The sequence below is a fragment of the Mirounga leonina genome, unplaced genomic scaffold (assembly GCF_011800145.1).
Source record: "Mirounga leonina isolate KUSES-001 unplaced genomic scaffold, KU_Mleo_1.0 Mir_125, whole genome shotgun sequence".
In the NCBI taxonomy this organism is placed as follows: domain Eukaryota; kingdom Metazoa; phylum Chordata; class Mammalia; order Carnivora; family Phocidae; genus Mirounga; species Mirounga leonina.
In genome coordinates, this window is record NW_023270305.1 from 80,164,788 (window position 1) to 80,182,225 (window position 17,438).

Genomic DNA, 17,438 nt, shown 5'->3' on the forward strand with positions numbered 1-17,438 from the left:
TCTTACAGAGCTCTGAAGATGTCATTCTCTCTCTGCTTGCAGTCTTTTCATGTCTTGCTCTGACTTCCCCAAATTATTAGCTCAAAAACTAACTGCCTCAAGAAAATCTTCTTTAAGTTTCCAGATTAAGTCAGGAAACCCTCCCCCATTATATACCATCTCTCCTTTAGTGCACATTTCACAATTGTGATTAATTGTGCAATTTGATTTTGGCCTCCCCTATAAGAATGTAATCTCCATGACAGCCAGGTCTATAGGATCTTATTCCTATTATATCCCCAGCACTTAGCCCAGAGCCTTGCAAATAGGAGACACTTTTTAAAATGTTTATGATTTGTGGGCACCTGGATGGCTCAAGTCATGATCCCAGGGGCCTGGGATGGAGATCCACATCAGGCTCCCTGCTCAGTGGGGAGCCTGCTTCTCCCTCTCCCTCTGCCATTCCCCCCGCTTGTGCTCTCTGGCTCTATCTCTGTCAAATAAGTAAATAAAATCTTAAAAAAAAAAAATGTTTATGATTTTTCATATTATTCACTGCTGACTTTCAAATTATCACCACAGCCTTAACTTCTCCCTAAGTGCCAGATTCATTTATGTAATAACCTACTGAAACTCTTCACTGGAATATTCATTTATTTAAAAGATTTATTTATTTATTTTAAAGAAAGACAGAGGACACATGTGCGTGCATGAGTGGACAGAGGGGCAGAGGAACAGAATCTTCAAACGGACTCCCCGCTGAGTGTGGAGCCCAATGCAGGGCTTGTTCCCACGACCCATTAGATCATGACGTGAGCAGAAACCAAGAGTTGAATGTTTAACCCACTGAGCCACCCAGGCGTCTCTTCACTGTAGTATTTAATAAGCAACTTAAATTTAACATGTCCAAAACCTCTCAATTATCAACCATAACCCCTAAAATCTATCCTTTCCCCAGTCTTGCTCATATCAGTAAACATTACCACCATTCAGCCAAATTCAGGTCATTTTTCAGTGACTGGAGTCATCCTTGATTCTTCTGTCCTTTACATCCCATATCCAAACCATCAATGAGTCCTATGAATTTTATCTTCAAATTAGATGTCTTAAATGTGCTTCTGACCATCTCTACACTACCACTCTACCCCAAGCCTTTATTGTCTCACCAGGACTACTGTAGCAGCACCCTGACTCTATTTTCCACAAAGGGCCAGAGTGTCCTCCTCCCACCTCCATCCCAGAAATTCTGTAAGGTAGAGTTTCTGTTTAATCCCACAGTACTTACATACCACTGACTAGCAGTGTGTGGAACCAATGGGAGACAAACAGCAAATATCTACTGAATGACTGAAATTTTAACTTGAATGCAGATTCTTGGGCTCCATCCCTGGAAATTCTGAACCCACATTTCTTAATCTTCCACAGATGCCTGATGACTGACCCACCAGGCAACCTGTATCCCTCTTCTCAGAGTACTTCAAGGCTGTTCCACTTGCTCTCACTCAGGATTCATGTCTTAGTAATGTACATTGAGACCTGTGAATTGACCCTCAAATTTGAAAGAATGAGAAGTAAGCCTCCTCTGGGAAACACTAGCGAAGCCAAATCTTCAACAGAGAAAATAATTTTATCAGATTGGCCTGTCATCAAAAGCATAGCATGCATGAAATTGGTGAGGAGGGGTTAAGCACATATAATTCTTAATTTATCATACTACTAGAGAGAAAACACTAATTAAATCCATAGATTAAAAAATTTAAAAATTTAACCTCATCTACTATTAAATCTTCCCAAAGGTCATATGCAATGGCAGCACTGATTTAATGTTCTCCTTCTCCTTCTTTTTGTGTTTACTCTACTACAAATACTAACAGTCAGGGAAATGACAGAAATACAAATAATGAAATAGAAAAGAAATCCTTAGTTCCACAACAGAGTTTTAAAGAGTGTTTTGCCTAAAGATCTCATGCTTTCCTCCATGCAAAAACTATTCTGGAATGTTACATCAAATCAAATTTGATGTAGTAGGTTAAGGATTAGAGTTTCATGTTTACATACCTTAATAATAAAAAAAGTCAGGAATGTGGCAGTACATAAAATTACCCAGCAAGTTTATAACACTGAATGCTGTAATTACTGAACAAGAAGGTCATCAGGCTCTAAAATTCTTACAAGTACCCTGTAATATTTTAAGAAACAGTCCAATCTCTGACTCCCTACAAGCACTTTCATTCTTCCCTTATAAGACATTTTCCTAAGTTTAACTAATTTCAAACTTTCATCAAGATAAAAACCAAGGTTGTTCTGTTTTTGGTTTAATATGATTCACATTCGAACTTTCCTTTAGAAGAACAGATAAATATGCTTTTATCTTTTTCAGAAAAATACAACATAAAACCAAATAATGAGAGTTCTTTCCTTTAGTTATTCATTTCAGCATGTATTGAGATAATGGGCTTCTGCCATTATGTTCTTTCTTTTTTTTTTTTTAAGATTTTATTTATTTATTTGACAGAAAGACAGCGAGAGCAGGAACACATGCAGGGGGAGTGGGAGAGGGAGAAGCAGGTCTCCCGCCGAACAGGGAGCCCAATGTGGGACTCGATCTCAGGACCCTGGGATCATGACCTGAGCCGAAGGCAGACGGACGGCTAACGACTGAGCCACCCAGGTGCCCCATTATGTTCTTTCTTAAACTCTTTGAGTCAGATGAGGTATTAGAGACCCTTCAAAAGCAAGAAGGCCTCAAGTGATCTGAGAAGCACAATAATTAATCATAAGCAAATGATTCTACTTCATGGTTTGCCAGATTTCTGAAAACCACATTCTCCAACATCCTGGGTATTTAACAAGGTACAATCCTCTCTAACTTCCTCTTTGGTTGGCTTCTCACAGAAATCCCCTGTTACCTGAGTGGCTTATTCTCTGGGCTCACATCTGTAAACCCCATTTCCTCCAGTTTGCAACGCCTGTAAAGTTCATAATGCCTAGTGTGGGTCTGTTCTCGCAGATCTTCCATGTTTGTACAAATGAGCATTTCCCGGAGCTTTACAAAGTCACAGTGGTTTTCATTTTCCACTAGCCAGAAAAACAAGAAAATAGCAATACCAATTTTTAATTCCTGACACACAGTATTTGTTGAATGAAAGAATCTATAAAAACACATCCGAAATTAACAGTGAAATGATCAGCCTAATACCTATGATTGTTTTATATAAGTAACCAAGGAAGAAACTCTTGCATTATACACACTGAATTATAGGCAATTTAAATGAACAGACTGGGAAATTGCTTTAAATTTAGTAGGCAATCGATAAACAGGAAAGAAATACATTATATTATGTTACCATATGCTCCAGTTATTTCACAAATATTTTGTTGGCAGTTTACAAACCATCCTTAGGACATTTTACAAAGTGCTTAAAAAGAGTCTGTAACATTATTTTACTAAAACTTCAAAGTAGTAATTCTGCATACTCAAGATGCCATCTGTACATGCTATAATTATCAAATTCTTTTTATACAATGCCACATTTAAGATGCTGTGTTTGACACCATTCAAGATTAGTGAATAAATACACTTAGTTCTCCTTACATAGCCCTTCTTCTAGGGTTATGGTAACCAAAAGACTACAAATAATTGTGTAACTGTAACCAACAGTTTTAAGTACAATTACTATTTTTGTATTTTTTATATATTAAAAATGTTAAGTTTTGTTAATATTTTTTATTAACTACAAATCTGTCAATTTAAAAAAGCAGCAGTATTGGGAAACCAGTACTAGTAGGGAATCCATTCCCCAGTAATAAAAGCACAAGTAAGTGAATGAACCAGATAGTACTAATTACTTATTCATTACAATGCTACATTAATCCTAAAATTTTTTAATTGGCTGACTAGTTTGTTTTGGAAACAGTTGGCGATACTTTGGTGATTAGAAATACATAAATGTACAAGATGGTTTATTGTGCCTAGAATTACCTAGTAATTAATTTATATATCATGTCTAAACACTACTATTTATACTCAAATTCTGTTCTGACTAGTGCTTTCCACTTTCTGAATGTCTTGGCATACCAGGCACAAAATGTGTGTGGTATAATGGAGAAAACGGGGACACTCTGCCCAGCCTCCACATACTTGGCCAAAACAGAACACATTCCACTCTTCTGATAACCAAATCATAACCCAAAATAAGCATCAACTCAGAGAATGCACTGAATGCAACTTTCAGACTGTTAGGTGACAAACATATTCCTAGTCATCATTCATCTCATTTACCTTGTACAACACCCCAAGGGTACTGGCGAGCTTTGACCATCTTATTTCCAACTTTTACCTCATCCATACTTCCTACAACAGCAAATGGCAAATGTCCCTGGAAGGGAACCATGATATCAAATCATATCTCACGCTATTGTGATAAATGACCAACTAAAAAAGTTTTATGAAAATAACAGATTAGAGAAAATTTACTAAATAACAGAGTTATTAAAATCACATGATCTGCTATGCCTCTGATTTTAGTTATTTTAAAATTATTTTATTTTTTTAAGATTTTACTTATCTATTTGTCAGAGAGAGAGAGCACAAGTAGGGGGAGCTGCAGGCTCCCTGTTAAGCAAGGAGCCTGACGCAGGATTCAATCCCATGACCCTGGGATCATGACCTGAGCTGAAGGCAGATGCTTACCCAACTGAGCCACCCAGGTGCCCCTATACCTCCAATTTTAAAACTTGGCAGTGAATATGTGCCAACTGTTCTATAAAAGTAAATTTCAGGCTCTGTAAAGAAAATTATTCACTGAGCATCCCCCACATGCAAGGTATCATGCTATAAGAATAAAAAAAATTCTAGTACAGAATTTTTGCCCTAAAAGGCAAAAATAATGTTGAGGAAATTACACACATACACACACACACACAAAATAAATAACTAAAATATATATCTATATTTAGTGTGTGCACAGATATATGATACTAATACAAAGTAATATTTAAGTCCCAAACTAGTGCTAAAGATAGTAAATGTTACATAAACTTAGAGGAGTAAGGGATCACTGTGAGCAGAAAGATATAACCCAAACCAGAGATGGATCAAGGAGAGTAAGAACTAACTTAGGTAAGGAGAAGATTTTGAACAAATACATAATAGCTAGATGTAGAGAACAGTGAGTAGACTGGTCTGTCTGAAGCTGAGGATTAATATAGGAGAAAAGTCTAATGTAAAAGTTTTAAGTATTATATTTAATATTTAATAATTGACATTTGGTGTCTTAATTGTCCCCTTCTGAAAAATTATTCCAAGTGGGCACAAAAAATAAAATTAGATCTAAAGACAATATAACACATAGGTATTGAGATCACTTCATTTACATTAGTCAGCTTTTTTAATTTAAAGTATCTTAATGAAAAATCAAAAAAGGAAAAGGAGACATGGCATGAACAGTTACTGAATATCACTGTGTTGGGCAGTGAACAAAGACTGTATCCTCACAACAACCCAATTGTACGTATTAACCCAATTTTGTAGGTAAGTTAACAGTCTCAGGGAGGTTAATATCTCCCACAAGAACATACAGTTAAGTCAAAACCAATGACCCTTCAAAATATAACCAGATATTTAAGAAATTTAGTAGCCTGAAGAAAGTATCACAAAGAACTTAGCCATCTTTAGTCGTATTAAATGAAAAGTTATGTGAATGTTTAATATGTACGTGTGACACTATAAGGGACACTGAGCTTAAATATCAGATTAGAAAGATATCCTTAAGGACTTTAAGATTCCAAAGCATTCCGAGGGAGAATATAAAGACTTCACATGTTTTTTAAAGACAGGATAAAAGGTATCTTTCTAAGGCAATTAGTAAGTATGGTGCCACAAAAGGAGTATCCCAGCCTCACCAATGTATCATTTTATTTAGGTGAAAGTAGAGGAAAGAAAATATGCTCAAAAATATATTCTCATATATTTTTTCCAACTCTAGAAAATAACACATTTTCCTATACTGAACTTTCTGAAAATTCACCTTGTGTGAAGTCTTTTTAGAAGACACAAATTAAAGTGTTAGTAGGAATGTCATTTACAAGTTACTCTTTTCACATGTAAACAGAATTAACATTCAACTAGGAGCTTACATTCATTGAAGCATTGATTTTAGCAATAGTTTCATCGTCTGTTGGAAACTGATATATCTGAACACCGTTGCTAACCAATTCACTCATGAGCTTGATCTTAAACTTCTGTAATTCAGCTTTAGAAATTGCATCTGCTTTGGCAATCACTGGTATAATGTTCACCTATTGACAATAAAGAAAAACAAAATCTCATAATTGAGGATTTATTTTTTAATTCTGTAGTTTTTGCATTCAAAACCACTCAGTCTCTGACAAACTTCCTTAACCTAGATCAGGGGATGAATAAACTATGGGCCAGCTCATTGTCTGTTGATATAAATATTTACTAGAACACAGCTACACCCATTCATTTACATATTATCCAGAGCCACTTTCATTCTCCAATAGTTGAGATTAGTAGTTACATCAGAGACCATATGGCCTATAAAGCCTAAGTATTTACTACCTGGTTCTTCACAGAAAAAGCTTGCCAACTCCTAACCCAGATCATCGCTGGCTGTCACTACCACCATATTCCCCTACACAATCATTCCTACAGATGCTGGCCTTAATAGTAACTGCTTTTTAAAAGCAGAGTTCTTATAAGATTAATCTTACATCTGGATTTAGGGTTAGAAATCTTATATTTTCTTCTCTTTCTCAGTCTCTTATAATTTTATCACATACAAAATGTAAGCAGGAAGCTGAGATCACCTGCTTAATTCACTAAGTATTTTTTATTTCTTAATAATCTAAGCATAGGAGGGGGGGAAAGATGGCAGAGGAGTATGGGACCCTATTTCAACTGGTCCCCGGAATTGAGCTGGATATCTACCAGACCACTCTGAGGACCCACAAAACCAGCGGGAGACGTAAGAAGATCTGGATCTCTACAAACAGAATATCCGCAGGCAGTTGGTTTTGAGGCACGAAGCGGGGAGCCGTGATTCCACGGGCAGATATCGGAGGATAAACGGCAGCGGGAGGGTGCCTGGCCGTGGGGAATCCTACACGGCCGGTGAGTGACAGCCTCGCACGATGCAGAGAGGCACAGACTCCTAGACCAGTAGCAGCGGGGAAAGGACTTTAGGGCAGCCCCCGGGGTGGAAACCCGGAGTGTCGGGGTCGCGCCTGCAAACTGCAGATCCTGGGGCGGAAACCCAAAGTGGTGGGGTCACGCACCTGGGAAATGGGAGCAGCTGGCGGTTTTGGAAGCACAAAGGGCAGAGACATGCTCCGACCTGGAGGCAGGACTGAGAGTGCTGCAGAGGGGCACACAACCCAGGACGCTGCAGTTTATGGCAGCCCGGACAGAAACGGAGACGGTGTGGCCTGGAGAGCACACTGAAGAACAGACTGCGATCTCTCTGCTCTGAGGCAGAGGGTTGGAAACGGTCTCTTCTGCTCTGACTTGTGGAAGAGACACGGAAAGCCGCCAGGGAAAGGCGCCAGAGAACAAAAGCCCCAAAAACTGATTCCCGCTGAGCCCATCCCCCGCCACAGGGGCACAGAGCAACTCTGCCCAAACGGGGTTGCCTGAGTAACAGCGCAACAGGCCCCTCCCACAGAAGACAGGCTGGGAAAACAAGAGGCCAGCAACCCTAAGGTCCCAAGAAAACAGGTGCATCTTGCTTGGGTTCTGGTCAATAATTTGGACTCTATACATTCCCTCAAACACCCATCAACAGAATGACTAGGAGGAGGAGCCCCCAAAAAGAAAAGACTCAGAGATTATGACTTATGCTGCAGATTTACAAACGGATGCAGATATAACCAAGATGTCAGAGATGGAATTCAGGCTAGCAATTGTGAAGACAATGGCTAGAATGGAGAAATCAATTAATGGCAACATAGAGTCTCTAACGGCAGAAATAAAAGGTGAATGGGCAGAACTTAAAAATGCTATCAATGAGATCCAATCCAATCCAGATAATCTAACAGCTAGGGTAACTGAGGCAGAAGAGAGAATAAGCTACCTGGAAGACAATATAATAGATAAAAAGGGAAAAGAGGAGGCCAGGGGAAAACAACTCAGAATCCATGAAAATAGAATCAGAGAAATAAGTGACACCATGAAGCGTTCCAATGTCAGAATAATTGGAATCCCAGAGGAAGTGGAGAGAGAGAGAGAGGACTAGAAGATGTATTTGAGCAAATCATAGCTGAGAACTTCCCTAATCTGGGGAATGAAACAAACATTCGAGTCCTAGAGGCAGAGAGGACCCCTCCTAAGATCAAGGAAAACAGGCCAACACCCTGGCATGTAATAGTAAAACCTGCAAATCTTAGAACCAAGGAAACCATCTTAAGGGCAGTTAGGGGGAAGAGATTCCTTATGTACAGAGGGAGGAACATCAGAATAACGTCAGACCTATCCACAGAGACCTGGCAAGCCAGAAAGGCCTGGCAAGACATATTCAGGGTACTAAATAAGAAGATGCAGCCAAGAATACTTTATCCGGCAAGGCTTTCATTTAGAATGGATGGAGAGATGCAGAACTTCCATGACTGGCAGAAACTGAAAGAATATGTGACCACTAAGCCGGCCCTGCAAGAAATATTAAGGGGGGGGTTCTATAAAAGGAGAAAGACCCCAAGAGTGATATACAACAGAAATCTACAGGGACAATCTATAAAAACAATGTCTTCACAGGCAACATGACAATGAATTCATATCTTTCAATAATCACTCTCAACGTGAATGGCCTAAATGCTCCCATAAAACGGCACAGCCTTGCAGATTGGATAAAAAGACAGGACCCATCCATATGCTGTCTACAAGAGACTCATTTTGAACCTAAAGATACATCCAGACTGAAAGTGAAGGGATGGAGATCCATCTTCCATGCCCGCGGACCTCAAAAGAAAGCTGGGGTAGCAATTCTTATACCAGACAAGTTAGATTTTAAACTAAAGTCTGTAATAAGAGACACAGAAGGACACTATATCATTCTTAAAGTGTCTATCCAACAAGAAGATCTAACAATTGTAAATATCTATGCCCCCAACATGGGAGCAGCCATCTACATAAGCCAACTGTTAACCAAAATAAAGAGTCATATTGAGAACAATACGTTAATTGTAGGAGACCTCAATACTCCACTCTCAGCAATGGACAGATCATCTAAGAAAATCAACAAGGAAACAAGAGCTTTGAATGATACATTGGCCCACATGGACCTCATAGATATTTACAGAACATTCCACACTAAAACAACACAATACTCATTCTTCTTGAGCGCCCATGGAACTTTCTACAGAATACACCATATACTGGGTCACAAATCAGGTCTCAACTGGTATCAAAAGATTGAGATTATTCCCTGCATATTCTTAGACCACAATGCTCTAAAACTGGAACTCAATCACAAGAAAAACTTTGGCAGAAATTCAAACACTTGGAAGCTAAAGACCACTCTGCTCAAGAATGTTTGGGTCAACCAGGAAATCAAAGAAGAACTTAAACAATTCATGGAAATCAATGAGAACGAAAACACATCGGTCCAAAACCTATGGGATACTGCAAAGGCAGTCCTAAGGGGGAAATACATAGCCATCCAAGCCTCATTCAAAAAAACAGAAAAATCCCAAATTCACCAACTAACTCTACACCTTAAAAAACTAGAGAAAAAGCAACAAACTATGCCTAAGCCACACATTAGAGGAGAAATAATTAAAATTAGAGCAGAAATCAATGAATTAGAAACCAGAAACACAGTAGATCAGATCAATGAAACTAGAAGTTGGTTCTTTGAAAGAATTAATAAGATCGATAAACCACTGGCCAGTCTTGTCCAAAAGAAAAGAGAAAGGACCCAAATTAATAAAATTATGAATAAAAGGGGAGAGATCACGACTAACACCAAGGAAATAGAAACAATTATTAGAAATTATTATCAACAACTATATGCCAATAAACTGAGCAATCTGGATGAAATAGAGGCCTTCCTGGAAACCTATAAGCTGCCAAGACTGAAACAGGAAGAAATTGACAACCTGAATAGGCCAATAACCAGTAACGAGACTGAAGCAGTGATCAAAAACCTCCCAAAAACAAGAGTCCAGGGCCTGATGGATTCCCTGGGGAATTCTACCAAACATTCAAAGAAGAAATAATACCTATTCTACTGAAGCTGTTTCAAAAAATAGAAACAGAAGGAAAACTTCCAAACTCATTCTATGAGGCCAGCATTACCTTAATCCCCAAACCAGGCAAAGACCCCATCAAAAAGGAGAATTTCAGACCGATATCCCTGATGAATATGGATTCCAAAATCTTCAACAAAATCCTAGCTAATAGGATCCAACAATACATTAAAAGGATCATCCACCATGACCAAGTGGGATTTATCCCCGGATGCAAGGGTGGTTCAACATTCGCAAATCAATCAATGTGATAGAACACATTAATAAGAGGAGGGAGAAGAACCATATGGGCTACTCAATTGATGCAGAAAAAGCACTTGACAAAATACAACATCCTTTCCTGATTAAAACTCTCCAGAGTATAGGGATAGAGGGAACATTCCTCAAGTTCATAAAATCCATCTATGAAAAACCCACAGCGATATCATCCTCAATGGGGAAAAGCTGAGAGCCTTTCCCTTAAGATCAGGAACACGTCAAGGATGCCCACTCTCACCACTGTTGTCCAACATAGTACTAGAAGTCCTAGCAACAGCAATCAGACAACAAAAAGAAATAAAAGGTATTCAAATTGGCAAAGAAGAGGTCAAACTCTCTCTTTTCGCAGATGACATGATACTTTATGTGGAAAACCCAAAACACTCCACCCCCAAATTACTAGAACTCATCCAGCAATTCAGTAATGTAGCAGGATACAAAATCAATGCACAGAAATCAGTTTCTTTCTTTCTTTTTTTTTTTTTAAGATTTTATTTATTTATTTATGAGAGAGAGAGAGAGAGAGAGAGAAACAGCATGAGAGGGGAGAGGGTCAGAGGGAGAAGCAGGCTCCCCGCTGAGCCGGGAGTCTGATGTGGGACTCGATCCGAGGACTCCGGGATCATGACCTGAGCCGAAGGCAGTCGCTTAACCTACTGAGCCACCCAGGCGCCCACAGTTGCTTTCTTATACACTAACAACGCAACTGTAGAAAGAGAAATTAGAGAAACAATTCCATTTACAACAGCACCAAAAACCGTAAGATACCTCGGAATAAACCTAACCAAAGAGGTAAAGGATCTATACTCCAGGAACTACAAAACACTCATGAAAGAAATTGAAGAAGACACAAAAAGATGGAAAAATATTCCATGCTCATGGATCGGAAGAATAAACACTGTTAAAATGTCTATGCTACCCAGAGCAATCTATACCTTCAATGCCATCCCGATCAAAATTCTAATGACATTTTTCAAAGTGCTAGAACAAACAATCCTAAAATTTGTATGGAATCAAAGACCACAAATCGCCAAGGAAATGTTGAAAAAGAAAAACAAAGCTGGGGGCATCACGTTGCCCAATTTCAAGCTATATTACAAAGCTGTGATCACCAAGACAGCATGGTACTGGCACAAAAACAGATATATAGACCAATGGAACAGAATAGAGAACCCAGATATGGACCCTCAACTCTATGGTCAAATAATCTTTGACAAAGCAGGAAAAAACATGCAATGGAAAAAAGACAGTCTCTTCAATAAATCATGCTGGGAAAATTGGACAGCCACATGCAGAAGAATGAAACTCGACCATTCTCTAACACCATTCACAAAGATAAACTCAAAGTGAATGAAAAAGCTCAATGTGAGACAGGAATCCATCAAAATCCTAGAGGAGAACATAGGCAGTAACCTCTCTGACATCACCCACAGCAACTTCTTTCAAGGTTCATCTCCAAAAGCTAGTGAAACAAAAGCAAAAATGAACTTTTAGGACTTCATCAAGATAAAAAGCTTCTGCACAGCAAAGGAAACAGTCAACAAAACAAAGAGGCAACCGACAGAATGAGAGAAGATATTTGCAAATGACACTACAGATAAAGGGCTGGTATCCAAGATCTATAAAGAACTTCTCAAACTCAACACCCAAAAAACAAATAATCAAGTCAAAAAGTGGGCAGAGGAGATGAACAGACACTTCTCTGAAGAAGACATACAAATGGCTAACAGACACATGAAAAAATGTTCATCATTAGCCATCAGGGAAATCCAAATCAAAACCACACTGAGATACCACCTTACACCAGTTAGAATGGCAAAAATGGACAGGGAAAGAAACAACAAATGTTGGAGAGGTTGTGGAGAAAGGGGAACCCTCTTACACTGTGGGTGGGAATGCAAGTTGGTACAGCCACTTTGGAAAATAGTGTGGAGGTTCCTGAAAAATTTAAAAATAGAGCTACCCTATGACCCAGCAATCGCACTCCTGGGTATTTACGCCAAAGACACAGATGTAGTGAAAAGAAGGGCCGTATGCACCTCAATGTTCATAGCAGCAATGTCCGCAATAGCCAAACTGTGGAAAGAGCTGAGACGCCCTTCAACAGATGCACGGATAAAGAAGATGTGGTGCATATATACAATGGAATATGACTCAGCCATCAGAAAAGATGAATACCCAACTTTTACATCAACATGGATGGGACTGGAGGAGATTATGCTAAGTGAAATAAGTCAAGCAGAGAAAGTCAATTATCATATGGTTTCACTTATTTGTGGAACATAAGGAATAACATGGAGGACATTAGAAGGAAGGGAAAAATGGGGGGGGAATTGGAGGGAGAGATGAACCATGAGAGACTATGGACTCTGAGAATCAAACAGGGTTTTAGAGGGGAGGGGGAAAGGGGGATTGGTTAGCCCGGTGATGGGTATTAAGGAGGGCACGTACTGCATGGAGCCCTGGGTGTTATACGAAAACAATGGATCGTGGATCACCACATCAAAAACCAATGATGTATTGTATGGTGACTAACATAACATAATAAAATTTAAAAAAGAAAAAAGAAAGAAAGAAAGAAAATGAAAAAAAAAATAATCTAAGCACTAAATAATCAGGGTAATTGATCCCTCGGCAAAACTTTGAAGCAGGAGAGTTTCTTCTTCTGCCTCTTATTTTGGCAGATCCCCTCCCCAATGACTCCATCCAATCTGCACCCTGTGTGAGAGACTCCTACCTTGATGTTGAAGGAAGGAAATTTTATGAATACCAATTGAAAGTGTTCATGACATTCTCAGCCTTAAAGTCCTATCACTGGCCAGAGAGGAAAAAATGTGGGGTCATGAAGACTAACTTTGCAACATTAGTCCCACAAAAGACTGATGTCTCCGCAAATCTAGGGGTTTGTAGGTTTGTGGGTTTTTTTGGTTTTGGGGTTTTTTTGGTTATTTAGTTGGTTTTAGTGAAAAATTTCAAGCTAATTAGTATCAAGAGAGTGAAATATCAATGTAATTTTCAGAATGAAAAGTAAAAATCAATTCTATTCTTAAATTTCTTGCTCTTCTCCAATTTCACACTGACTTACTATGTATATTCGATTTATTAGTCTTTATAAGACTTTATAAGACTAATATTTATAATATGCTCCAGAGGAGATAAAGATTTTTTCATCTACCCATGAAAACTTAAAAGCTTTCATGCTAAATTAAAGTACATAAAAATTTGATGCCAAGTTCTTGGTTTCATTATATACTTAGACTGTCAATAAATTATACCAAGTTAATAACTTGTAATTGCTTCCACAATAAATAGCAAAACCACGCTGTAGTGTAAGTGTCTGACATTAAGCTTTTGATTGTCAAGGTACTCATTTCAAAGACATCCATGTCAAATAAACATAATGCCAGCCATATGACACAGCTACTAGCAAATGAATAAGGCACAAAGCCACCCCCACCCATAACATTCCCCTTTTAAAAAACCTGGGTGACCTGGATAACTGACCACTCAAGCATGCCCTAATCCCACTCTTATGCTTTAAATCTGCCGATAAAGAGTGAACTTATGAAACCCTAGACACCCAACCCTCAACCCTAATAAAGGCAGAGCCCAGGTTCACACTCGACCTCATTGTGTGGCCCTTCAGCATGCTATGTACCCTCCAGGACCTGTAAGTAATATAGACCTCGTTCTTCAAAGTTCCCTGATAGTATCTGCCTGAAGCGTATCCTAAGATTGTAGTAAGAGCCACAAGGGCTGGCCCAGACATGACACTGGCCCTGGGGAGGATGTCTTGTGGGGCTTGCTATGAATAATATAGTTGCGGGGAGTACCTCAGGCATTCCTAGCCAAGAATATCACTGTAATTAGGCTGGGAGTGTACATCACAGACTGAAAGCTACACTGAAAGCTATACATATGTTTATTTGTATATTGGGGGGAGGGAAAAAGATGTTTCACACTGATGGTAAGCTGTCACTGTTTGCATAAGGTAACTTTCATGTCAAGCAGTGGAGTATCCTGCTTTTAGGAACAAAAGACAAGCTATCAATTTAATTAACACTCACATCTGCCCCCTGATGTAGGTATTATTCTCCTTAATTTTTTATTTTAGATGTGAGGAAACTGAGGCTCAGGAGACTATAGAAACTTGCCAAAGAACACAAAGCTATTAAGTGACAGAGCCAGTATTTAAAACCAGCCTCCACTGACACCAAATTCTATGCTGTTTATACAGATTACATCATGTTGCTTCTGTCTAGCTAAGACAAACTCACACACGCTTGGTTTTATGTTGATTTTATGAGCTTCCATATAATCAGACTCAACTATGAGAATACGGATAAATGGTTATAACATCTGAGCAAATGAGGAGACTATCATGTAAGCTTCATCAAGTTTTTGCTAAAGCCAGAAGACTGTGCAACTAGCCAAAAGTCAATCAATCACAACTTCACTGGCAGCTTTATGCTTTCCATACTGATTTCTATATAGAAAGTAGTGCTGGCCAGAATGCCCTTTTTCTTGAATCCTATCTCATAAAATCATTAGGCAGGATAATGAAAGCTGCATTTCTCACACCATCAGAGGTTATGGGAAAACTAGTTTTTTTAGTACAAGGTGGTCTTCAACCACCTTTTACACAGTTTAAAAAAAAAAAAAAGGTAAGTTAATTTGTAGATATTATTTTTTTATAGCTCCCTGAATTTATATATCACTCCTTGGCTCAGAAATTCAAAAATAGGTTTTCTTGGTATGGTTCAAATTAAAACATAATTTATTATAACACATGATGAAACATTAGACCTTAATCTTTGTCAACAAACTTCTTCTCACCAGTGTCATAAAGTAAAATTAGTGTCAAATAAATTCTGCCATGCAATTTAATCACTAAATAAAGGACTAAAGTTTTGTTAATGTATTTTCTTTGCAGCTCATCTTCCAAACTGAATTTCTCTGGAAAATAACCTAAGATTAAAACTTATCAAATGTTTTAAAAATGCACAGAATAAAAATTAAAATACATATACATATTGTAAAGGTATTTAACAGTTCAAAATAATATTAAAGCATGATAAATCGAGTCATTTTCCAAGCCCACCTTGCTGTCAAGGCTCTTCATTGTTAAGAGATCCAGTGTCTTCAGAGAGTGACCTGTAGGGGAGATGAAGTAGAGGCACACATGGATGCGAGAATCGTGGTAGTTAAAGAGAGAGCGCTTGATCTTCAGCTCCTCTTGGAGATAGGCCTCAAACTGAGCATCTATGTAGTCAACTATCGGTTGGTAGCTGAAAAAATAAATATTAAAGTATTTAATACAATATATTCACTCTACCTTAGTAAGGTATTTATGTAATTCTAAGGTGTGAGATCTATATTTTTACCAATTAATAAACAGCTACTATCTTTGCTAAACAGAGAACTTTAGTAATAAAACAAATTTCACAGAATATGCATGCACAGACAGTACTTCAAAACCATCAGTATAACCTGTACTTTAAATTGCTTTATAGAAACTGAATGAAGGTACCTGGAGTCATTCTCACATTCATTCATACACTGCTCCCCTTTCTGATAAGGGTTCCCATACTTGTCAGACTGCTGAATGAGGCCAGGCACTTAACTATAACCAAACTGGACATATTACTCAACTGAGAAAAGATATGAGTATTAATAAGTTAAAAAATATTTAAGTCAAATTCTATGACTCCTTGCTTCTTAAATCTGATTCATAAGGCATGAAGAACAGCCACAAAGTAAGGAGGAAAGGCGTACATCAAATGGAAAGTAACTAGTAATGCAGGCATGATTTTATCTTTGTTTAATTATAAACAAAGGAAAGGCACACACACTCTATGCTCTGTGTCCTTGCTTAGATCACTTCTCCTGGCATGCCATTTTCCCACTAGCTATTTCATTCTATTCATCTTTCAAGATGCAAATCATATCACACTGCATGTGCATGGGCATTCAACTTAGTTTGTGAATGTTCCACTTCATTCTGATATATTAAAAACTGTCTACACAATTCAACTTTCTACTCTTAACTGTTCTTATTAAGTAAATCTGGCTGTCCAAGTGAAAATAATAGCAAATAGTTCCTCTATCAAATTCCCTGGACACTTTTATAATTATCTTTGTAGCCCAAATGGAGCAGTACTTTGTGCAGCTGAGGTACTCAATATGTGTGCATAGAACTGAATTCTTCCATAAAGTTGCCTGATCCTTCTAGTCCTTAAGGATCATCACCTCTTTTAATGTCATGGAATACCTTATTCTTCCCATGCAGATGGTAAACAATGTGAGGACAGAGACAGTATCTTATACTTCTTTGTTCTCCATGACACCTGGCATGTACTTTGAACATTATCAGAGAGAGTATTAGGAACACGAGTATTCACTATCAGGAACACTATCCTTGGGAAACTTGTCTAAATGTGATCCAACATGATTCCCTCCCCAAAATAATAAAATAGTAAAACTTAATCTGTAAGTACATATTTAACATAAAAAAAATCCAAAGAAGCGTTTATTAATGACCTGAAAGAGATCAGTAACATGACCCATTTTATGACCTAATATCCATAAACGGTCCTCTACCTGACCGTGCTGCATTACACTTGTCATAAATGAAGACCAAAACATTTTCTGCTAAATAAATAGCATACCATTAGGAGTTCTTCCATAGTAATTTGCCCTAGGTTTCCATTTCTAATACACTGCATACTCAGTCTTCCAATGAAACAAAAGACAATGGCTTAAAATATAAAAACCACCTCCTTAAAAACCTCCAAGTATTCATAAAGTGATAAGGAATTAACCAGGTCAAAATTGAAGAGAGACAATGAGATACCACCTCACACCAGTCAGAATGGCTAGAATTAACAAGTCAGGAAATGACAGACAGATGTTGGTAAGGATGCAGAGAAAGGGGAACC

General features: G+C 38.2%; 1 protein-coding gene across 7 annotated transcripts in view; it reads right to left on the reverse strand.

The window, feature by feature from the left end:
• Window positions 1-17,438, reverse strand: part of SEPTIN10 (septin 10) — a 123,980-nt gene that overhangs the window by 71,723 nt on the left and 34,819 nt on the right. For all 7 annotated transcript variants that reach the window (XM_035001939.1, XM_035001934.1, XM_035001932.1 and 4 more), the window contains 4 exons: window positions 15,602-15,788; window positions 6,118-6,279; window positions 4,262-4,358; window positions 2,889-3,057 (listed from right to left, as the gene is read on the reverse strand). In XM_035001939.1, the coding sequence (XP_034857830.1) occupies window positions 2,889-3,057; window positions 4,262-4,358; window positions 6,118-6,279; window positions 15,602-15,788 (615 nt within the window). The remainder of the gene's footprint in view (window positions 1-2,888; window positions 3,058-4,261; window positions 4,359-6,117; window positions 6,280-15,601; window positions 15,789-17,438) is intronic.